The sequence below is a fragment of the Micropterus salmoides genome, unplaced genomic scaffold, assembly GCF_014851395.1.
Source record: "Micropterus salmoides isolate LMB-PRFRI ecotype aquatic unplaced genomic scaffold, ASM1485139v1 Ms_hic_scaffold_3464, whole genome shotgun sequence".
NCBI classification, from domain to species: Eukaryota; Metazoa; Chordata; class Actinopteri; order Centrarchiformes; family Centrarchidae; genus Micropterus; species Micropterus salmoides.
The window spans coordinates 1-25,000 of NW_024042778.1; the positions used below are offsets into that span (position 1 = coordinate 1).

At 40.4% G+C, this 25,000-nt stretch overlaps 2 protein-coding genes across 2 annotated transcripts; one reads left to right on the plus strand and one right to left on the minus strand.

The window, feature by feature from the left end:
- Positions 1-20: 20 nt before the first annotated feature.
- LOC119884455 (F-BAR domain only protein 1-like) lies at positions 21-2,780 on the plus strand. The gene is made up of 2 exons (XM_038694855.1): positions 21-1,232; positions 2,185-2,780. Exons 1-2 carry the CDS (start codon positions 965-967, stop codon positions 2,211-2,213), a joined length of 297 nt encoding a protein of 98 aa, XP_038550783.1. The 5' UTR covers positions 21-964; the 3' UTR covers positions 2,214-2,780.
- On the minus strand, positions 2,779-18,036 carry rfx2 (regulatory factor X, 2 (influences HLA class II expression); the record flags this gene model as incomplete). Its single annotated transcript, XM_038694854.1, is given in 17 exon segments — positions 2,779-4,866; positions 5,615-5,657; positions 5,770-5,923; positions 6,081-6,289; positions 6,426-6,575; positions 7,042-7,139; positions 7,424-7,575; positions 7,789-7,901; positions 10,336-10,454; positions 10,817-10,938; positions 11,960-12,079; positions 12,271-12,452; positions 13,447-13,521; positions 14,802-15,072; positions 15,866-15,948; positions 17,329-17,418; positions 17,928-18,036. Coding segments are annotated over 17 exon segments (2,211 nt in total). The 3' UTR covers positions 2,779-4,744.
- Between the last annotated feature and the right edge of the window lie 6,964 nt (positions 18,037-25,000).

Here is a 25,000-nt window from a genome sequence, read left to right on the forward strand (position 1 = left end):
ACGGCTGAAAATAAACTACAAAGTATATTCAAGTACACGTATATTCCTTCACACTGCATGCCTTTATCATCAAAAACATGGTGTTTGTGACATTTAAATACAGTGAGGGCTTTGACTCGTGCTTGATGAAATAACTTTCCGGTTGAGATAAATTTGGTTGAAAAGTGAAAGTTTTTCAGATGTCTTGATTACGTATCGACTGCAGTCAAACTGTTAAAGGTAATCTAGAAGTCTACAAGACTTTTCAACCAAGTTTTGTGCTTATTTTATCTTGACCACCACCCATCAGATGGGCTCAGGTGACCCCTTCATCATAGCCCTTTAATAGATGTGCATGGAGTTAGTATAATAATGATAATAAACTTTATTTAGACAGCACTTTTCAAAACAAAGATACATAAAATCAGACAATTATTAATAATACAAAAATAGAATAGAATAAAATACCCAACAATAATAATAATGAAACAGACAAGTCATGTTGGTGTGCTAGCATTAATGTTTTGAAAAGTGATTTAAAAGATGTCATTGATTCTGCAGAGAGATCTAGCATCTGAAGACTTTTATTTAAACAGTTTTTCATCTTGCCACGTGCAATCCTGTGTTTTATGGTTTATTTCTTATGATTATTGTACTGTTTTTTTTAATCTTGTTGCTTATGTGTTATTGTTGTTTCTTTACTTTTCTAAGTCTTATTTGTAAATTTTTCTTTTTGCTAATATTTTGCTCTTATAAAGCACTTTTGTGACCTTGATCTGTGAAATGTGCTACACTAAATAAACTTTACTTACTAGATATAGATTGAGATATATCAATATATAAATATAGAGAGCTAAAGTACAAGTAAACCAGCGCTTAACTATGAAATCTGAGTGGATGGTTCATGTTGTGAAGTGCAATGATCTTCTTCATGATAATTACAGTCATAATTACAATTACAGCCTTGAAAATCTAAGCGCTAACAATGTATCGCTTTCAAAGAGGAACCAGCCACTGTGTTGATCATCTTCATCATTACTGTGTTTCCCATGTATCTGTGTCTTTGCCTGTCGGCGGTGTCCCAGGCTCAGGGACTCTGTGTGCCAGCTGGCAGTGCCTGGAGGTTCCTCGCGGCCCTCCACCCAGCCTGGCTGTCCAGTTTGTGGGCTCTGGGGCCTCGCTGTCAGGCATGAGCGTGGAGCTGGTGGGAAGCCGCTACCGCATGTCGCTGGTCAAGAAAAGATTTGCCACAGGTGACACTGTGAACACTTTTTTTTCTAACACTGGCTGAGAATCGGCCCTTTGGTGGAGGATCGTGTCTCAGTAACATGTCTGAAAATGTTTTTATTCTCAACCTGCACATGTAAATGCACCTCCTAATATCAACTTAACAATAAAAATGATAAGTGATGGTAGAAGTGGGCAATATTCTCCCTCAGTTGTCCTTCTGGTCCTCAAGAAGGCTGCTGTGGATCTTTTTTCTTTTTTTCACAGTAGTATGCAATAATGCTTCATCGATGAACAATTGACAGGAAGTTGTGTTCAGCTTATATATTTTCTTTTTGTATGATTGTACATTGATTATCTTTGGATTTAGGCATTGGTCGGATAAAACAAGCAATATTATTACCTTGGGCTCTGGGAAATTATGATGGGCATTTTTCACTATTTGATATTTTTTAAACCATTAATTATTGGTTTCAGTTCTTGCACTACAGACTCACCTGTACTCATTTTATTAACTATGTTTCAGTCCTCAGACCACCATTAATTCTTGAATAAAGTGAGTATAAGTGATTGACAGCGTGCAAGACATTTCAAACCTTTCAACCAGTAATCGAAAAAGTAATGGACTTCAGCAATAATGAAAATAATCATTAGTTGGAGCCCTAAAAATAATTGTTTGTTTATAGATTTTTATAGTTATTGGAATAACTTTCCAGCTATGAAAGTAGTTGAATTTACACAAATAACTGTACTTTATTTTTTATATATAAAAATCTCTCTCTCTCTCTTTACAAAACATGAAGACAGACTTAAATAAGAATAAATAAATAAAAAAATGAAGCAAATCATCAGAGTTCACTTTGTGGTTATAGTGGAGGAAAAAAAATCGACGTTTGCTATTCAGTTTCACTAAATAATATTGCTGGATTTTGTACATATGTCTACTGTAGGTTGTTCATTTTTGTATGTTTTTGACAGGGAAGTACATGGCAGGCTGTTCCTTGTGAATCGTGTGAAGGACCACTGGCTGCAGGTTCAGGGAAGTCGGGGTTGGACGGAGGAGAGATGATGATTCGTGGTAAAACATTAAACCTGAGACGAGGCACCTTTACTCAGACTGACAGCTCAGCCGGGAAGGACGATGTGCACTTACTTCTGACAGTGTCCTGCTGTTATAGGACCAAGCCCTTTCTTTTTTCTTTTCTTCTAAATTAAGTTGTGTGTAGTACACGCCCTCCTGCCTTTAGCAGGAGGGAAACTCTTTTTCTATCTCCTCTGTTCGTACTGAGGCTGCAAACTGAGCTAGATGTTTTCTTGAACTACAGAGTAAAGGAAAAAGATGTGTGTGAATAAAGTTAAGCAAATTACTATCTGAAACTGAGCTGCCATGGAAACTAGGATTTTTAAATTATGTAAATACTGTATGGAAGAGCATCTTAAAGGATCAAATGAGTCACTTGTGAGCTAAGATCTTCTACTAAACCTTAGGAAAAAAATGTTTGTAAATCTTCTGTTTGTTTCAAATAGGTTTTGTGATGTTGATTATTTGCTAAAAATAAATGTGCTCAAACCTTTTGGTTTACACCAATTTATTAAACATTGTGACCAAGTACAAAATACAGCGGAACTATGCAGTTTATTACAGACCATCTGTCCTTAGGCTAGTTAAAGTGTAGTCAAGAACAGGTTTAAAAATGCACAAAAATAAGGGTTCAGTATACTTGTAAGAAGAACCAAATCTAGTTCAATAAAAAATAATCCTCCGCCAAAAAATCTAAAACAGCCTTACAAAACATTACAAAGTACACACAGAAATTACTTTTTTTCCAAAGCACTTGAAGGCAAATTACTGTGACAGGCACAAGTTACAAAAAGCCTTAAATAACTCAAGCTCAAGGATTCTCATCGCTACAACAAAATCATAACCCGAGGGGTGGAACGTGGAGGAGAGAAAAAAAATAAATCAAATTTCAACACAAAGCGGATGTCAATCAAATCAGAATCATAAATAGAAATTTCTCTTGTGACAGTTTAATAGCTTACCTGGGCGCAGTAGCACCACAGTAATAATTGAATTTCATACATTGAACAACTGAGATTAGAAACAAATTTATCACACACGCCAGTCTAATCAATTACACATCAAAGCATTTTCTTCTGATACAATGTGACCAACCAAGTACAGGGTGAGGAGAGAGATTGGGCAAAGACCGAAGGTCACAGAGCATACAATTTCTACATCATACAAAGATATATATATTTATTTATGTGTGTATGTATATATAATTTATTATGGACAGATTCCCCAAATAACTCACTGGATTTTTCTATCTAAGACTTTTTAACAGAGTAACAGCGTGAGGTCAAAGTATCTGGAGTCAGAGAGCTGGCTCAGACGCCAAAGAGATCGTCTTTTTGTGTAAGAATTTTGGTTTTACAGGTCAACACTCTTACCATGTATTGATTAATTTCCCTAGTTTAAATGTACAACCACTTTTTTTCAAATCCGGAAACGAGGCACAATGAGACAGACCAGACTCCAGTTTAGGTTGTAACATCCCATCTCATTAAGTTTATTTATTCCCATCTCTGTGGCAGCTGAGTAAACTACCACAGGTCTGCACATATGAGTCACTGAATTAGGACTTGGAGCAAACGGAGGAGCCATCACAGGATGTGAAACCATTTGGAGAAATATTTACATGAAACGGGAGTGGGAGAGACTCAAACCGCAACAGTGGCTACATTTTATTTATTTTAAATACGCCTCATGTCATCTGAGCCGAACGGAGCACAGCATAGAAATCTATTGAGGTAAACAAACCAACATCTTACACAGGTAACACGAGTTCTCCGCCTTCCTGACTACTGTGAGACTATGAGGCCCTACAGAGCCACAACTATGGCTAAGCTGGTGGGAACGACTGAGGGAAAGGTCCTTTGGGTCTGTAGGTTGCATGTTTTTCATGTATGTGTTTGCTGCAAGCTGCAGCAGAGGCAACAAGGAGTGTTACACACCTACACCTAATCAATGTTAAAGGTGCTTTGAATGTCTGAGGTTTGGAGACGATACATTCATACTGCGGTAGAGGCACAGCTGAGGGACAGATAGACATCTGTAGTGGTGGTTTCAAAGTTAGCGATCTAAGGCACTCAAATTACACTATGGCACAGCTAGTCAAAATAAAAAGAGAAGAATCACAAACACCACACACCACCACTCAAAAGTTACACATCCAATAAAAAGGTACTGCACAAAGTCATTCACAGTTGCAACAAAAACCAGAAAGAAAATCAGACCTGTGTTATACCCCTTTGAGTAAAAAAAAAAAAAGACATGAGCTTCCTGGGAGAAAGATCACCATCCTTATGAACGCTAGTGAGGGGAGGACTGACACTGCTACTTTCTTTATGTACATTGCACACACTGACTGCAGGAGGACGCAGTGTGGTCGGCCCAAAAGCCGCTGCGTCCCAAAGGACCTCAAAAAGCCCCTTTGTAGGGAGAGATGCTGGTCCGGCCCTGCTCAGACTCGACTCACATCTCCTGCAGAGGGTGGTTCATTTCAATCCTCTCTCTCTTTACAGCTGGTTCAGTAGGCCCTCTGGACACGTCAGCATCACTGCCCAGATCACTCATCTCGTCGGAGAAGGACGCATCTAAAGAGAGGGGGATTGTTGGAGTCAAACTACTTTAGTTTAACTGACTTACCCACCCCGTCTGTGGCTCTTACCTCCAGGCCCATTGGTTCCCATTGAAGATGAAAGTCTTTAACCCTTTAAGGGCCCACGCACAGTGCCTTTGGGCAGTTTTTAACCAAAGAGTAGACAGACATGAATTTTTCTCAATTAAAGTAAAATAAAGTAAAACCTACCTGACCTAGTAGAGCATGTTTTTAATAAAAATGAATAAAAAGTCCTCAGACTCTTGGGAAATATTAATTTACATAATTTTGTTCCTCTTAAACTAAAATCAAAAAATATATAATTACTTATGAAAACTTCGCCACCAACAGGAAACATGCTAGGGGTGAACTTCCCGTAGACAAGCCAATGCACCATGGGAATTCTTTAGCATAACAGAGTACTGGAAGCAACTGATCAGGTTGAGTCAAGTACAACTAAATTTTCAACAAGATATCACAGCTCAAAATATGGCTCAAATTAAATGTACACTGACAACACGTTTCAGAAAGATTTATTAGCAATAAATGTGCTTGGGGCCACAGACATTGAGTAGGAAAGACAGAAAGTATTGAGAGATGAACTAACACAAGGTTGGTTTTTGTCTTAGCAGAATATGACCAGACTGATCCTTTTAATATTGCTTTGGGAAAACCCAGAGCCAGTTAGCTAGGACATAACCAGACTAATATAAAACCGAGCACTGTACATAATAAAGGCTTACCTTTTTCCATTAGTGATGGCATCATTGAGCTCAGGTCACTGAACTGTGATTCAAGAGATAAGAGAGCAACATAATTTCAATTTCAACATAATTTTCATCGTTGTCATCAAAGTGTTTTGAGCAACTACAGCAGTTTCAAATATCTCCTTTCTTACCTCTCCCATGACGGCAATAGGAGTTTCTCCTGTGGCCTGAGCCACACGGTGTTCCACCAGGTAAAACATGTACTCATCATATAGCAGGCGAATCAGGTGGAAAGAGCCAAAACTGGCTGCACTACGCAGGGTCAGGTCTCTGATAACCATGGAGCTACAGGGAGGAGAGAGATATCTATAAAATGCTGTTTGGAGACAGTTTCATGTAGCTACACCACCACATTAAGCTAAATTAGCTTTTCCCTAAAATGAAGTAACAAACCAGACTGATGTAGAGATTTTAAAACTGCCTCACTGTTCCCCCCTCGTACCTGTAGAAGGACCATTTGAGCAGAAACTGGCGTGCAGCTTTGGGGAAGCTGGGGCTGCCCTGGTGAGGCTTCAGGACCTGAGACACCACGTTGTCAAGCCAAGTGGCCCACTGATCCAGAGAGCTCTGCTGTTGCAGGGTGACCTTAAAGTCCTGCTCCAGACGCTGAACCACGCTCTCGTCACACTGACACACCCATGATGCCTGCTCCTGTTAGGACACAACAAACATATTCCGCTCAGCGAGAGACGGAAAACTCAAACAGTCTGCACATTTGTGCAACATCTGACGTTTCAACGTGAAGTCTTGACGTTAAATAACAAGGAAAGCTGTCAGACAAGTTTACCTGGACGTTGGCAAAGTCCACCCGGTTGAGGTCAGAGAGCATCTGGTTGATCTGGGAGGTGTTCTGGAGGACGGCGCGAGCTGCCTGGGCCAGGTGGTTCAGACTGGTATAACGTCTCAGTGTCTGGGCAAACGCACTGACCACCGCCACCTACACCATGGAGACAGAACCAGAGAATCCATGATGAAGCCTGAAATTTTATTTCACTATGTTTTATGTTTTATTATTATAGTCAAATTATGTCAGATGTAAACGCAACGGGTTTCTAGGGCTCTCTGTGCACAAGATTTATGCACATCTCACCAAGAACATGCACCAAAATGAACATGTTCTAAATATAATACACTTTCAATGGAATAATATTTAATGCATAGATTGAATCATTATGGTCATTGAAGAGATGGCAGGCACTGTGCACAGCAACATATGACATGGATCATGGATCACAAACCAGCCACATGCAATGATAATAGTTAACTAATGGCTGGTTATGTAACAAAATGTGATATATTAAATTATCTGCACACTAGAGACATATTTTAATATCATAATTCACATATTGTATGTGCACAAACAATCTATATAAGAGTTCGGGGATCAGAGATTTTCTTGTTACCTTGGTGCGGACGATCTCTTGAGGAAAGGTGGTCATGGCGTTAGTCAGCCAGCCCTCCAGACTCTTGGCAAAGTTACGGATGGCCTGAGTGAGAGTGCCTGAAGAAACAGAACAGCCTGGAAACTGATTTTACTACATTCAGCTATGTACAACGTGTCTCAAGTAGAGTTGTGCAAACGCAGTCAAATGCAATACTGAAGATTAAAGTAGTTCTGGAGCAGGATAAATGGCAAAATCCCTTGAATGTGATGTTGGGTGTGGTGTCAATGTATTACTGAGGGTGCAAAGAGATAATACTGGAACAATAATAATTAGATTTGTATTAGTATTCATAGGATCTTACATTTGTTTTATAATAAATACAAATATGAATAGTACTGACTGGGAACAGGACGCAGCACATCAGGGATGAGGATCTCTACCAGAGCCTGGTAGAGGATGTGGTCACAGCTCCTCATCCATAGTCTGATTGGTTCATATTTACACAGAGCCACCAGCTTCTCGGTGGGGATCACACCTTCCAGGTCATCATCACTGCACACAGACAGGAGGAAATAAATACATATATCCAAATTGTAAATACTGCAGTCTTTCAAATAAAACTGTTCTAAATGTTAAAGTTTTTGACTTGACATACTGTTAAAATAGAAGATTTAATTTAGCTCATACAATACACTGATTATAATATTAAGTAGGAACTTTCTTTTCAATACTGAAGCCTTTGCTCTTCCTGTATGGTGATCTGACCTGCTGGGGATGGTAGTATTTCCGTCACTAGATGGCGATGTTGAATACCAAAAGGTCTGCCAGAGTTTCTCAATGTAGTGGAACTGGAGGTTCATCACAACATCCAATGTAGCCTGCAGGAGAGAGGGAGGAAGGGGGCGAGAGAGTGAGGGAGAGAGAAGAGAAGGGGGAAGGGGAGGGGGGACAAAACATACAGAGCTGAGCCATGGCAACCAGACACACAACAAAGTTTCTACAGGCGAGCAGGCAGCCTCTCGCTCACTCCGGGCCCTCCTAGTTAGACAATGAGCCAGCTCAAACAAAGCTCCCTGCACATTAATCATTAGGAGGATCCTGAAGGCCACGTTTCAGCTTCATCTGGAGTTTTTTTTAGTTGATTTCACTAAGTTTTAAAAAAAATCTCAGTTGGCTTTATAAAGCAGATTAGTCTGATGGATTTATGCATGTATTTGTCTCCTTTTAGTGGTGAGGTGCTGACCTGAACTAACACATGTGACTTCCTCTTTCCTCTTCATATGCATGAGACTCTTAGAAAGCAGAGTATACTGCACACAAGTGAACGCTACAAGAGCGCAAAAGGAAGCAGTGGTAAGCTAGTGATCTGAAATGATAAACTAGTTTCTGGGTTTGTTTAGAGAGAAAGCCTTAACTTAACACCAAAATGTGTGTGGACAAAACCTTGAAACACACACACACACACACACACACACACACACACACACACACACACACACACACACAAAACAGAAAAGACAGCGCAGTGGAAGTTGTTGAGGACATTCACCAGAGGAAACGTCAGCCTGACTCCATATGAGGCAGAGGTCAAACGCTTTTGTTTTACTGGTCTCAAACTGTTCAGTATATCTCTGCATTGCACGTACGATTCACACCGTGCCCGGAGATTCTCCTCTTTCTCTATCTGGCAGGACATGCACTTGCCGCTGGATCTTGTTACACAGCAGTGTAGGGCTTCAATCACATGATATGTTTTTGCTTCCTCTACAGCCGTTGCCATGGCAACCTTGTTTACGGTTGCCCCAAGCAACAGGTCAAACACAGAACTCCAAAACAAAAAGGAGAATTCCCCATCCCCTCTAAACAAGAGCCTTTTTGCCTTCATGGTTTTGCACCACACAGGAAAAAGTGAAAAAAGTGTGGAGGAGAAATAACACATGCGGCAGATTCCCGAATCTTAACCCCTCACATCTGTGTGCACACACACACACCAAATACTGCGGTTTACAGCGTGATTTATTACCCTCAAAGTTTTATTAAATACCTAATAATTTATGCTTAAACATTAAATTAAAAGGCACAGCTGATACCTGAATATTTGGCTGTGGATACAAATCTGTTAACAGCCCTGCTCAAAAAAAAGACTTTAACTGGATGAAAAAAATAATAAGATATTGTTTTATGCTTAGGCCAACTTAATACCTTTATTTGTGCTGTAACTCTAAATTATGTCAATAAAAGTCTTGGCTAATGTGTTAACAGGTCACTGTTGGCTTACAAAAAAGGAAAAAAAGTGAAATGCATAAACATTAAATACACAGACTTGTGAGAGTGACAGAAATGCGCTGGCAGACAAAGACAGGAGCCCATGTGCCTGTCCACAGACAAGGCAACACAAAGGCCCAAGGGGAGGCCACCACAAAGACACCAAGATGTCCACCCAGCGTGCTGAAAGGTTAATTGGCATGTCTTGAAAGCTGCACCGAGATGAAAAGACGGCTGGAACAAAGGGAGCGTGGTGAGACTGGACAAGGGGAGGGCAGGAATAATATGATAAAGCCCAAGCTCCACTGCTTTAATCACAGCCCCTCTACTGCTTGTAAAACCCCCAAATTTTAATGTTCAATAAGTTTTCTACTCTTCTCATTGCCAATGTGTTCCATGCTGGAGTGTTGTCCTACCATTAGACTATGAATTATGCTTTGCAACGTGATATGTTATTAACAAGGAGCCATTTCTTCTTAGATCTTAATATATTTTTCTAGTACTGTTTTTCATAAGATTTTTCTGTAAAAGCTGGACACCTGTTGACTCTTGTAGTTTGCTTTCACTGTGTCTTCTGTTTCAGGATGTGTATAAACCGTTATTAAACACATTTACCCTGATAAAGTATTATTCTATATTTTTCTTATAGTCAAGAAGTTCAAAACCAAGCGACAGACTTTACTTTACCATGTCTGTGGCACTCAGCCACAAGCACATTTGTCTGCTCAAAGTAAACCATGAAAAAAAGATCACAAAATATATAGTTCAATTTTATATAGTTTGTTTAAAGGTTCTTTAAGAGTTCTTCACTGATTTAACATTGCACTCCTATAACAACCTCACCCTATGAGATTGAGGGAACAGAAACCAGTGTGTGGTGTAATCAGGGATAAGCTCTGCTGCAGGTCTCAATATGAGGAACTACAAAACAGAGGAGCAAGCCGCTGCTCAAAATGTTTATATTTGTTTAAACCTTCCTAAGGTTTGAAGGGTGTAATTAAAAAAAAAAGAAAAAAAAAAAAAGAGTGGTACTGCAATATGACGTACCTCACAGTGGTCTCTGTAGAGTGTCTGCAGCTTCTTGATATCGTTCATGTTGATGCGCTCAGGCAGAGGCTGGGTGCCCAAGTCAGGAGAGGGAAATGTAGGCAAGGTGTGGGACGTATCTGCATAAAGCAAAAATGTAGACAGGTGTCACTCACACAGACACACGTACATAAAAGCTGAAAGCTGTAAGGGTAGATCATAGAGTGTATGTCAACACATTGTCTAAAACAAACAAGCTGCCTGGCAGTTAATTTTACCAGTCTTACATTTATTACGTGTGTTTATTATGTATGTTTGAGTAAATATGATATATGATTCATGATTTAATTTGGGGAAAGAAATCTATTAGTACCATCATAAAAGATGGGCAGGAAAAATCAGAAGAAAGAAGTGATGAGAGTCTAAAACACTTGTCTGATCTGAGTATCAACGTACTGAAGACAAACAGTTGTCGTGGCAACCTACCAGCTCCTGTTCTTACCTATGTACTGCTGGTGGTGTTGGCTCTGAGCAGCCACGGACTGCTCTGGAGTGCTGTTACAGTGCTGAGAGCTCCCACACAGGCTGTCAGACATACCGTCCACTTTCTGTAGAGGCTTGAACCTGTACAGACATCAGAGGACAGGACATGTATGTTAGTTGGGTTTTGAAAGACAAGGAATTAATGACATAAGAAAGAAACGTTGAGGGCTGGGACTGTGCAGGTTTTCATTCCAATGAAAAACCACACACATACCCGCAGGTAAGCACACCTTTAACTAAAGCGAGACTAATGAAGTGGAATGCCAGGGGCGTGATAAAAAGGAAAACAACATTTGCAAACAGTTCTGGTTTACTGAAATTACTCTTCTCGCTGCCTTTGAAATATATTTGTCTCTGATGTGAAAACCAATGCATACATAAAATGCAATGGAGTAGTGACCTACAGTACATGCGCACACACACACTACAGCGGTATATTTTGTGCATTTCACATTACCATTAAAACGTAACTTAAAACCATGCTGAAAAGCAGTCACCTGACAAGGTGTGGTCAGAACTGTGCTTTTTTTGTACCAAAGCCACACCTAACAATGATGTCATGGTGTACTGACACACCATGGGGTACACTTTGCATCACTGCGACAAGGTAAACAGTTAAACCACTGAGGTCAGCAAAAACAAGATTTTCAGGGGTGTTAAGTTAATCTTTAACAAACATTTAATTTTTCAATTCAATCAACCCATCACTAGCACTGTTTTAAAGATTTGGATACATGTCTTACTAAAAGGTGGGTTAGGAAAAACATAAGCAACCATGAAAGACAAGGAAAACAGCAAAGAAAAGAGGCAAAGAACTTCAGAGAGGAAAAGGGAAGGAGTTACCAGACAAGACAAAAGCTAAAGCACAGTAAGCAGCAGAGTAAATATCAATAGTATCAAAAGTAAAATTTGATGAATACACGATTGTCATTCAAAAGACAACTAAAATTAATTGTTGCCAGAGGAAAAGATAACTAAAAAAATGGCATAGGATGAATGGAAATTTGCTGAAAATTGTGATAGATATGACAGAGAGCAAGACAAATGGAAAGTAGAGGAGAGGAGAAAAGGTAAAAATGGCAGACTGGGAGAGAGTGCTGACCTCTGTTTCTGGTGGACAGGTTGCTGCCTCATGGCCATGTACTGGGTGTCTTCCTGCAGCCGGTTGAGTGGAGAGTCTGGCTTCACCCGGATGCCATAGTAATGATACTTAGAGTTGCCTCTGGTAGATCCAGTGAGAGAAAAGACAGAAACCAGTGAGGAGGAGAAGACTTGCCATCAATGTAATCACTATCATTATCCTCTTCCATCAGCAAGTCTCCAATGCCTATAAGCATCATCATACTCGTCACATCTATAATGGTTACATGATTACTGTTATCAGCATCGGCAACAACCTCTTCCTGTTTGTACCTGGTGCCCAGGCGGCGGGTCCTCAGGCCCATGAAGACTGAGCGGATGAGCTTGCCGAAGGAGGCTGCGTTGACCGGATCCAGTTTCTGTTCCTGACAGTGCCGCAAGTAATGGTTATACAGTGAGCAGCGGGGCAGGCTCACTCCCTCCGCTGTCTCATAGTTGTCCAGCAGCCACTGCAGCTAAAAACAAACAGAGGAAGACACAGTTGCACACTCAGTGAGCCCCAATGGATAAAGTCTGCTCTTTGATAGTCACCTGGCCAGAAATGAAGAGGAGCAGTGCATCTTATTATCATATCAAAAGACAGATAACACACACCACACACACACGCACGCACAAAACACATAACCACTTTTTGTAGGAGGTTAAAGACCAAAGAGACCATTGCACTCCTGCTGTTGCTACGCTTAGGCCTGAAGCAGTGACTACAGCATAAGGAATGGCTGATTGAGTGAGCACTCAAACATCTGAAGTGCTACTTATTCTATCGGGCAAATCTCCAAGACAGTCAATATTGAGGAGGACACAGTCATAGCTGTCTTTCTTTAACACCCCAATCATAAAGAATTTGCATAAAAAGCTCAAATTATCCAATTTGCAAATCAGATTTAAAGCAGATACCGTCAAACAACACTATTCATTCAAATGACATGGAGATTGTAGGATGGCAGCTGAGGTTAAGAGTTGGAATGTAGGGAAACATCATGCATAGCATAGTATTTCTACACAACTACACAAATCTTATTTAAACTGCATTATTTTAACTGCATTTTTATTAACTGAGTGACGGCCTCCCAACAACAAGTAATACTGCAATAAAATGTTTTGACACTGAGTGCATGTCTTGGTGTACTTATAAGAAAAAATGAACAGAAATCTTGAAAAATCAATCAATTAAAGTACATGCAGAGTATTAACAAATGTATACAAGATGCATTCTTAAGCAAAAAGTGATAGCATATGCAAGTTCAGATGAAGGACAAAAACTAATTGAGACAATTATGCGTGTCAGTGGGACAGTGCAGAGGGTAAGTAAAGCTAGCAGAAGGTAGTGTGTTCAACTTTGCAGAAAACAAGTGGAACACGCTGCCTAAAGGTTCAGCTTTTTCTTGTTTTTTTTTTTGTTTTGTTTTTTTCATGTCCTTTTCAAAAGAAAGTTCCTGGTTGACTTACATGGCTGTTGAGCAGGCTGCTTTTGTGACTTGCAATTCCTTCAGACTTTTGGAGGTTTTCAATCGCCATTTCAAGCTAAAGAAAGAAGAAGCATGCAACAAACAGAAAACAAAAAAGAAAACAGTGGACACAGAAGAGGGAGGAGGCAGGAGAGTGAGAGAGACAGAAAAAAAATAAAAAGAAGGAGACAGAAATAAGCAGGGGTATATGAAAAAAATACACACACAAAAAAAAAACAGATAAAAGGAAATAAGACTGTTAGCGAGCAGCCAGATCGCTCCATTTCCATTAAAATCAGTCAGTGTTGCAGCCAAATCTTTTATTGACTGACAAAAGCATGCAAATCAAGGGTTAAGCTGCTCAGTGAAGGTTTGCAGTCAGACACTCTAATTTATGCAAATAGGAACCACAAACAGGGGCGCAGGTCACATCAAGTTTAGGGACACTAGTTCAACGAAGCCTACCCCCATCCTGCCCCATCCCAAAAATGTATCAAACAATGAAACTCTGAAATAATATTAGAAAAATTAAAAGTGAGTTAGTTGTAACTACAACACATGGGTCATGGTTTAAAATACAATGGCATATTATTCTGTGTTTGGTTAACTGGCGGGTAAAGTGAAGGACTAAACCAGCGACATTCGGCTGAGCTGTAGAAGAAAATCAAGTCAAAAAAGAAAAGATATGTGGTATTGCAGCCAAACTGACTGAGCCATGGAAGAAAAGGAAAAAGAGGGAGGCAGCGTTCCAAGCCTTAAGAAGGCTCCCGAGGGCTCATGGCCAAATGGTAATGAGCCCCAGGGGTTGCTTTGTTTCACAGGGCGCTCAAGTGCCTGTGAAAACCTCCGAAACAAGGCAGTGCTGAATTATTTAAGCCAGTGTCCCGAATCTACAGGCTCTATGCCCTGTACTGCTCTGCTCTGTGTGTGTTACTGCAGAGGGAGGCCCCAACTCAGGTTGCTATAAACCCTGTGTGTCTCTCCCTGCCTTTCAGGCTTGTCCAGGAGCCTGGCCAGTCTGGACACAGGCTCAGGTGGCAGTGATGACAGTTTGCACCAGTGTGTATCTCACAACACCATATGGTAATGGCAATTTCTGCTCAGTAAGGCCTGTTGTACTAAGAGTTAGTAGTAACAACTTATTTATGTTCTTTAGAGAATAAAAACTATAATTTGGCCACATAACAGGTGAGAAAAGACAAACAATCCCGCAAGTGTATTCAGTAAGCCATTCTGTCTGTGGTGGATTTGTAAAGCTCTGATTTATAGTTTGATTGTTTTGCTGGCTCATTAATCCCATTCTATTGGGAAAAGTGCTTCAGAGTACCACAGGGAATTGGTATGGGTCTTGCTCACCATAGCCGAAGAGGAGCGTGATGAGTGTGATATGTGGTTGCGGCTTCCCTCCATACTTCCTCCATGGATCAGGTAGGTGCTTCCACTGGAGATAATGTGGCTGCTGCCAACGTCCATAGCAATGCCCACCATGCCATGAGGGGGCACCCCCCCACTGGCAGAAGAGACCACTGTGGTGACATGAGCTCCCCCAGCCTGTGAGTCAAAGTAGGTTCCCCCACTGCCCTGCCCATACAACTGAGACTCGGGGTTGTAGGAATAGGCCGCTCGGCTGGGGAGAGATCATTGTAATTAGGATGGAATGATGTCATTCCATAATAATGCTGAATAAAGTACATTTCATGACAACTGATGAATTTTAGGAGGCCATGAGTACAAAAGCAGTTTCTGCTTTGTCTAAGAAGAGCATTTATAATCTTCTGATTTTCACTTCTTTGTGAAAGGGTACAGCAACACAGCGCTGCTGAAACCGCACATAATCTTGTTTACACAGACAACAATATAACTGAGGTCATCAAAATATCTGGTTATGCTGGAGTCAAATCAGACACCAAACTGTGTGTGTGTGTGTGTGTGTGTGTGTGTGTGGGGGGGGGGGGGTCCTTGGCTTCAATTAGGTGTTTTGATTAAAGCCACTTTAAAAGCAAGTTGGATGTGAAAATGATGAGAAAAGAGGTCTGGAAAGTCTTATTACTCACCCAGCACCTATTCATACATAATTTAAGATGAGTCTGTATTTGGAGTGGAGTCAAATATTATGCAGAGTACTGTCTGTTTAATGTGAAAACCAAAAACTTTTACCGTCTTGCATTAATACAGTGGCAGTTGTTAAATATGGCAAACATTAACATTAAAATCCCACAAATACGGGCAATATTAAGGCTTACATATGTAAACCAAACCATACCAATATAAAACTTTAAGTTATTACTAAAACTGATTTTAATACAATTTTATGCTTTACTGGGTTGAATTAAACTTTATCATATAATGTACTTGAACTACTCAGTGAACAATATGTATCATAATTTGTTATAATTGTGGCGTAATGTAACATTGCTTACATTGTTCCATTGGTGTAAACAGCATCTCCACTTTCTCCTACATATTGGACCTGTGATGGGTAGACATGTTGCACCTGCTGTACCTAACAAAGAGACAACAGGAAATCAAAGCAGGAAAAAGGAAAAGCTTTTTGATTCCGTATTTTTACAAATGAGATTTAACTCGTTTTAAACTTTCAACTGCTGCGATAAATGAAAATATTTGCTTGTGGGTGTAAGCATGTGCACACCTATTACAGTGTGTACATGTAGTGCAGTGAAAGCATCTGTACATCCCTTGGTTTTGCATAATTATTTGTCCAAAACTGAAGCCTCAACAATATAACTGAAAATAAAAAACTACTGTATTCAGACCTACCAAGTTTCTTGTAGAAGTTCTATAATATTTGAATTGCTAGATAAGTACGTTATTTTGAAAGGGCATCAGGAGTAAAAGTGATTTGGAACAATGTCGAGTGGGAAAAAAAAAAGCAAAATGCACATTTTCCCTGTAATTTAAAAACAAAGTTGGTGAAATCACAATTGAATTGATTTTAACTGATAATGACATATGTTGTTTAATAAAGACAAGCTTGATTTGACATCACAACTGGCAATAAATGACGTACTGAGGCAAAAAAATGGTAAAAAGCAGGTAACTGTCCATCCGCTATTGGCTAATCTTGTGTCATGTCACAACAGCCAGAAATACAAGACAAGCTAATAGCAGTCAGGTCAGCTCCTGGATTTCACCATTAGACGCTATACATCACACAGATTTTGTGTTGGGATCTGGTTCAAGCCCCCAGGAATCACAGGGGCTTTGCAGCAAGTTCACATTTTACCCTGGGACCCAGAGAAGACCTTTTTGCCATACACATAATCGCAAAAGCAGCAGCCTCATCATCACGCACATTTAAAAATACTTTTAATGACCAACCATTAGAGCTAATATTTCTTTAAAAGCTACCAGGTGCTGTATTAAGATGTTATATTCATGTTATTCATGTATGCAGTCAGTGGGCCAGGCTCAGCCAGAGAAAGACACTTTCACACACCTATGAGGGGCATAGGAAGCAGGGGAAACATTTTAACACACACATTAGATGAGCGGCTTTCGGTGGAATGAATGGTCTGCCATGTTTGGGATCCTTACTCAGTGTTCAACACGAACATCATTTGGTTGCTGTTTAACTATCTAATGAGTCAGTCGAAGGCCAAACTACAATGCCCCAGTCTGACCCGAATGAGACATGAAAAAAATGATCAAATATTTATATAAAAGTGAGACAAATAAGCCCTGCTGAAACAGGCTATGTGTTTATTTTGCCAACACTAGATTCTGTTTACTTGAAATTTTTAGAAATCAATGTACTTTTCTTATTACTTTACTGTAAAAGAAAACACTTTATAGGTCAAAATATTAATCCTCTCAAAAATTGTAAAACTTCAAGGGGTGTACAAGTATGTACAGCACTGTGTACCTGCTGAGGGACCTGTTGAACCCTGGGTACTGAAAGTTGCTGTACTTGTCCTCCCTTCTGAGCTGAGCCTGTGGCTTGAACCAGCACCCTCTGTGTGGATACAAGGCATAACTCAATTACATGGGTATGTATGTATACAGTCACACACATAAACACATCACGGTAAACATATGATGACAGAAAACACAACATATCAACAAAGACAAGACTTTAAGCTAGTGCTGATTAATGCTCATACAGTATTGTGGCTTTTCTATCGCCTCAAATGGCAGTGGTAAAATTGATGTACTGGTCCAATAAGGCAGGGAGAAGTTATGGCAGAAGCTGGCATGGTAAATAGATACAAGAGGCATCTGCTGGCAGAGTGGACAGGTGGCAGTTTCAGTTGCTGACAAACTATGGATCCAGGAGAAAATTATTTACAAGATATTGTACGGTATTCTTTTCAGGTTTCTTCTCAAATGAACAAGCACTAATACAGCGGGAACTCTTTTATGCTTAACATTTGGAAAGAAATAGGATGGAACAGTTAAGTCATTACAGACTTTCCCCATTTGTCCTGTCATTACAGTAGCAGCAGGGTTGAGGTAGTACCCTACCTGCTGAGAGGCTGGGACAGGCTGTACCACAGGAGCCTGAGCTGATGATGACGTCCGCAGCGCTGCCACGCTGGTCGTGGTGTCTGACCCTCCCTCGGAGCTCTGCATGCTGGATTGCAGGGGAAACATGGAGAAGGAGAAAAGACATGAGTAGGGAAGAATTTTATACTAGACAAAAGAGACACTCTCTAACAGTAATATTGAAGCAATTCAAGTCTATACACATGGACAGCCATACTAAATAAATGCTCACCCCTTCTCTTTTGGAACCACCAGGGTATTCTTTGTCCCCCGGGGGGTTTCTGGCTTTGCCAAGTCAAGCTGAGTAAGTAAAGCTCTCCGAGCCCCGGAGGCTGCCCACCTTGGGACTTGATCAATGGTGAAATAAGCAGCCCAAGAGTATTACACATACACTCTTGGTCCTGCTGACAGATCAGACCCAGGTGGAAAAGTTACAGTACAGGAGTTCAAGTTACCAACAGGAATGAAATTCTTCCTGAGGACGAAACCCACAGCCGCCACTCGGCTTTCCACTTGGTGACAATGTGCACAGCATAGCAAAGGGGAGCTAAAAATGGAGTGACACAAAGGCTCTCTTTTTCAAAAAAGAAAGGGAAAGAGTGGGAGTAAGGCAGGGAGAAGAATGGAACTGTAAGGGGGAGTAAGCAGATAAAAAAACGACTTCCCCACTTTCTCAATAAAGAAGAAATGAAGAGGGAAAAAATGAAAATGGCAGTGGGGCTCCAGCCCCTGCCAGGGTCCTGATGATATCCAGCGTTTGTTTCAAACGAGAGCCGATCTCTGAGGGTTCCAATAATCCAGCTGATATGAGGAAATTCCTCAGTGCTTTGTAAACGTTTGTCGGTTGCTATGGTGAGGAATCCATGACGACCACCCCCCCTCCCCGTTCACTTCTCCACCCCCCTTTATAAAAGCTCTTGCACAGGAACTTTCGACTGCGGATGCAAAGAGAAGAGGGGGAGAAGGATTAGAATAAGGGAAAGGGTTGGGGGGAGGAGGGTTGAATTGATGAGCAGTCTTTGGTTAAAGATCCAGGAGCAGCAGGAAAAGTCAGTAGGTAGACAAGAGAATGGTTTTCACCAGGAGCATTACAGCGAAGGGGCCACAAGACACAACCTGCTCTAGGCACGCTGTGATTAGTCATAACACACAACATGCACTACGCTGTTATTTTAATTTACTGGAAGATATCTAATGACCACCACTTAGGCTACAGTAATCTGCAGGCTGAGCTATTAGATACAAGCAACAGGTGCAGCTGCGCTTTTGTTTTTGCTTTCTGAAGAATCAAACTAAACTTTCTTAAGGGGCTCCACGATTAAAGCTATTAAACTTGTGATTTCACTTCAAGCTTCTGCTCAGATAGGACTTAAGAAGGCTTTCCTGCATCTGTTGTGTCAAGCCAAGTGATCTAAATGTGTCTCCAAAATTCATCACAAAATGACTTATACCATGTGACAAATTAAAATCAGACAGAAGGGACAAATAAAAACAAATCTAACATATGACTTAAAGAGGAGATGAAAAACAGGGGCAAAATGAGTCAGAATCAAGGAAACTCCACCAGAGATGGAGAGAGGAAGAGGAAATAAATTTAACCAAACCATCATTCCAACAAAAATGTTGTGCTCACACCGAAACAGGAGTCACGTCCTCTTTTGTGGAACATTTTCAGAGTTAAAGACTTAGATGATACACGATAACACTACTCATTTATACAACCACCTCAAATGCTGCCACTAAATACAACATGATGAAGCCATCACAGACACTACCACAAAATCCCTACCACCCATAATCACATTCCCACAGGCAAAAGGAAATTGCAAGGGAAAATGACAATTTAAAAAATAGTTTCCCTATGGATCTTGACACTAAATTGTAATCTCCACTCTGGATTAAAAAAATCAGTGATTCTCATTTTACCCAGAATCGCAACGAGGGCAAGTTTTGACATAGCTCAAGAAGTTCAATTTACACTACATGTTGACTTACAGGAGGAGCGAGTCTGGCACTGTCACTCTACTTCTGTAACTAATGTTAAATGTAGCATCGGTTCTCCAAACGCAGCTCTTTGTATTGTATGTATGTCTCTCTACTGTATGTATAGGTGATCAAAAGACAAGGAAATACAAACTGGCTGTGAACAGAATATTACACTTTTGATACACTTCTAAAATAACCACAACAGACTGACATCACTAAAGATGCACTAGTTGAATCTTCAAGGGACAAAAAGCACACAAATTCATAAATCTCCCAGCTAGCTACAAAACTAATATTTTTGAAACAGAACTGTGTTAGGTTTTAGACATCAGTAATTAGGCTTTGGGGGCACTATTGGATGCCAAAACAAAATCAGAGAGTCTACCTTTAAGACAGAAAAACAACAGATTGGGTGTGCCACCACTGGCATTTTCCATGTATGGAGATTCTGCCACAGGCAAAGACACTGCTCTGTCTATGTGACTAATAGACTGATAGCCTATGTTGAAATTCCTATGTGTCAATCTTCAGACGCACACATGCTCCTAAGCACCACATTCTGTCTACCCTGAACAACCCTCTGAGTCCATCTTCATTTTATTTGCTAGCACAATTAGCATTTACATGTGAAGGCTCTCACAATTTTTCTTCACACATCTTTCCTGTATGTCATTAAAGTACCAAAAGACTATTATCAGAATGATGCCAACAAGGAGTGAACATTTTTAAAGCCGCTGCAATGCTCAAGCATCTGTCTATGGGGTGTCACTTCAGTTATAAATACATTTGTAACAATCCAATCATTTATCTTCACCAGAGAAAGTGACACAAGCCTGATTGGGCTTCTTTGCCATTAAAGAGTGGGTGGCATGGCAAGAAGGTGGGGGATAAGAAACCAGAGCACTGACCTGCACGTTTTCAGCTATTAAAGGGCAATTAAAGTGCTGGCTTTAATAGGTATGGTGAAGTGTGCCAAATGATTGGGTTTGAGGGGGGGAGACAGGAGAAAGTGCAGGCATAAAGGAGTCTTTCTGCTTGGTGTTCAGGGAAGGTTAAAAGCCACACAAATTCCCTACTAGCAGCACTGAAAGGCACAAAGGTAGAAGACAGCAGGAGACACAGCACACTGCTGCAAAACTGCTACTCTGGATCGGCTGCTGTTCAGGGCCAAATGTTTAAGCCTCGAACCCAGAGACAACTTCACACACACGCAAAGACACACACACACACACACACACACACAAGTCCATTTTCATGGCAGGTCCGTGAGCCTGGTTTAATTCAGGCAAATCCCAGATGAGCACTTAACAACATTACAACAACTGCCCCTCCTTTCAAAATTTACCTGAATTTGAAAGCTATACGGAAATAAGACAAGGCACATTTTAAGAAACCCAAAGCCTCACAAACTGTCATTAAAGCTGTAGTCTATAATGTTAACAGTGCAGACGAGATTTAAACATCCCTCACTGACAGATCTAACTTAAACAGGGCTCAATCAGAGAAAAACACATACAGATGTTCAATTAAAAGCAGGAGCCCACAGTCTTGGCTCATGTTTGCACTGGCCCACATTGTTTGCAGAGCAACAACGGTTGCTAGTGGCAACACCGTCCACTCCCGTTTCCAGGAGCCTGTTGCTATGCAACCAACAGAATACTTCCCAAACCAAACAACGCCATCCCCCCACCTGATCCCTCGATCTCACGCCAAGTAGAAACTTACAACAATAAATACTATGTAAGCTATTAATTTCAGACACCAGGGGACACAGAGGCAGTTATTCCTGTGTTGCATTAAAAATGTACAGACTTTGTGCTGGTTTTTGACTTGATTGAAGAGGACAGGATGGAGTGCTCCGTTTTTGTGACTACTTGGTGCTCGAAAGGAGGAGGAATGTTTAAGTCATCAGGGAGACAACTGTCTATTCTTAAAGGTTGCTTTACAGTCATGCCACCCAAAAACAACACTTCCAAAAGCAAGTCGAGTCTTTCCAAGGTTCCTTGGTCAGAGGAGATAGTAAAACTACTTTTTTTCTAACACAGGGGACAATAAAACAAAATAAAGCGGAGGCAGACACTTGTTGCTTTTAAAGAGACATCTATGGAGGACATTTGTTCAGCCATGTTCAGATCTATCCCTATGTCACACTTTTAATGTATCAGTCCCTCCAGGATTTTGCAGGCCTTAGTAATGATTGTTGCAGTCTAAAATGCCTGATATTGAAGCAGCTTTTCTAAAAAAAAAAAAAAAAAAAAAAAAAAAGAATTTTGCGATGTTTTGGGGTATTTTTGTAATGAAATTAGGAATAAGTAAAAACTGCAAAGGTACATGTCATTTTTTTAACTTTAGAACTATAGTTGAATTATTAAACAGTCCCTCCTGGATTTTGCAGGCCTAACCTTAACCCTGCATATTTACACCAGTTCTTTCAGCTTATGTCACAGTGATTTGTCTCGTCTGACGTCCTCCATGCGTTTTTGCCACTCTGTCAATCATAATTTCCTTTATTTTCAACCACAATACTGCACGTTTGTAAAGCGTTTTACCCCCACTTTGGTAAAGAAGATCTAGATACTGTTTTTCACTGTCCTTTTATTGTTTTTGTCGGCAAATGTGAGACGTTGGTATCACACGTCTGCAGCGTCTTGTAAACAAGGAAGTGACAAGCTGTTTTGTGGAATACGGTGATGATAGGCCACATTTGTGGTGATTGGTTAAAATTTTATGTCGCAATGAATTCACAGGGATTTGTAGAATTTGTTAATAGTTGCAATTGCAACATCAGGGAATCCTGAAGGGACTGATATATGTACCAGGAGCAACAGGTCTCTAATAACACGTGTTCCTTAATTTGAGAATTATATATTTTTTGAAAAGCAACCTGTAATTTGGGCGTTTGAAAAAACATTAGACTTGCTCTTCTTTGATTCTTTCATTGAAAAAAAAAATAAAAAAATTCACACAGACACACGCACTCACACAAAGAGCGAATTAAGATATGATAAGAGATTTCCACAACAGAGGCTGTTCTTCAAGCCTGTCTCATTAATTCATGGCTAATCCAATCAAAGCAGCTCTTGGGGTCTGCAGATGGCAGAGTTTGAGTGAGAGAGAGAGAGAGAGAGAGAGAGAGAGAGAGAGAGAGAGAGCCAGAGCGAGAGCGAGAGAGAGAGCCAGAGCGCGCAATAGGAGGCACCAGCCACTGTCTCTGATCCAAAAGCCCCCCTCTGCTCTCCAGCTCACCTCCCCACCACCTCTGGTCATCAGCACAGCCTGTCCACTCCGTCACCGTGTGCGCTGCAGGCCTGACAGCCACAGAGAGAAAGATCAAACTGTTGCCATGGAGATTGTGTGTTCGCCCATGCTCTACACTAGCAACTTCCTCCCCCAACCCTCTTCTCACCCTTTCCAGATTTCCACTGACTTCCACTGAAGTCATTTAAAATATTTTTCTTTTAAGTAAACAGCACTTCATGAGAAAATAGGAAAGAAAATATTCAGTCATGATGTGAAGTGTCTTTTTTTCTTTTTTAATCCTGTATCCACAAGGACCCATGATCTTGATCTGCATCAAAAACTAATCACTTGTTCCTTGTGCCACGGCCTACCTTTCTACCTAGTTCTATGAAATATGTTAACAAGGTAATTAGATTTCCTGCTCACTATCAGACAAATAAAAGAACTACAAACATAACCTCATTGCCGGAGGTAATGCTGCTTTCTCTTTGAAAATCTTCACAAAGAAATTGCATTAAATCAAAACCAATCACCAAGACTGACAACTTGGAAAGTTAAGTATCCTAATGCTTTAGACTTTAATGCCCAGACTTGCATCCTATTCTGTGTGATACTTACTCCAGATACAAAATGCTGAGGTGTATTTCCAACCTGTAGACTAGGGAGTTTTATTTTACCAGGGAACCACATTCTACATAGATGACCTCAGCTGCTGGCACCATGCTGCCTCGATCTTGACTGATGAACCTGAGATAAGCATTTTGTTGCACTGGAGGAGTCTGCCTTATTGTCAAGCATTCATTCCACACAGATAAGTCAATGAGAAACATCATACTGTATGTACAGTATGCTTTCACAGGCACCAGTTGACACAAACAATGAGCAATCGGTTAATGCTTGAAATTTGAGACAGATCAAGTGTCTGTTGTTCATACAGGGAATACTGTGCTACGCTAAATACTTGTCCATCAGACTCAGATTTAAGAATTTAATACGTGTTTGACACAAACCCTGTACAAGACATGAGATATTAAACATGGGTTCACTCTTGACAGGTCATACTAGAAAAGTGATCACAGGTAAGTGCTGGGTTGCTGCCATTCACAAAAGAATAAACCATTACCTACATTAACTACAGTTGCTACATTTGCATGTAACTGAATGTGTTTAATACATTGTTGTCTTAACACTGGTGATTCAACACGGTGAAATGTTAATACAGCAACTTACAGTCATTCTTAAGCATCATTTTAGCCAAACTAGCATGCAACATGAATCCACTTTGTTCAACCTTTCTTATGGAACAAGGTCTGGATTTTAAATCATCTTCACAGATGCAGTTACTGCCAGATCCAGTGATGTGCTTTTGATATTAAAAATGGTGAGTTACATAATATCAACAGCATTCACACATTAATTTAGCAAATTCTATTCAGAGTCATTTCCAGATCATTAACCATCAAATTACTTAAGAATCTGAAAAGTGTTCCTGCGTTGGAAATTTGCATCAAGATGGCAATCACAGAACATACAGTAAAAGGTGGGGACAGGATAAAGTTGACATCCTGACAATAGACTAGTCTATTGGTGTACATTTTGGTGCTCTTTAAGTGCAATTTTTCCAAAACCTCATCTAGTTGTAATTCATTTCTTTGCCTTCCATTTTGTTTTTACCGACTGACCAGATTGGTTTGACTACTTTGTCAGGGGTAACGTTTTACTGCCAGACCTACTACCCTGGCTGCAATTTGCAACACTCTTCACTCAGGCAACACAAATGCTGTTCATTCTTACATGAAAAATAATTAGCATACAACCTTGCTTTC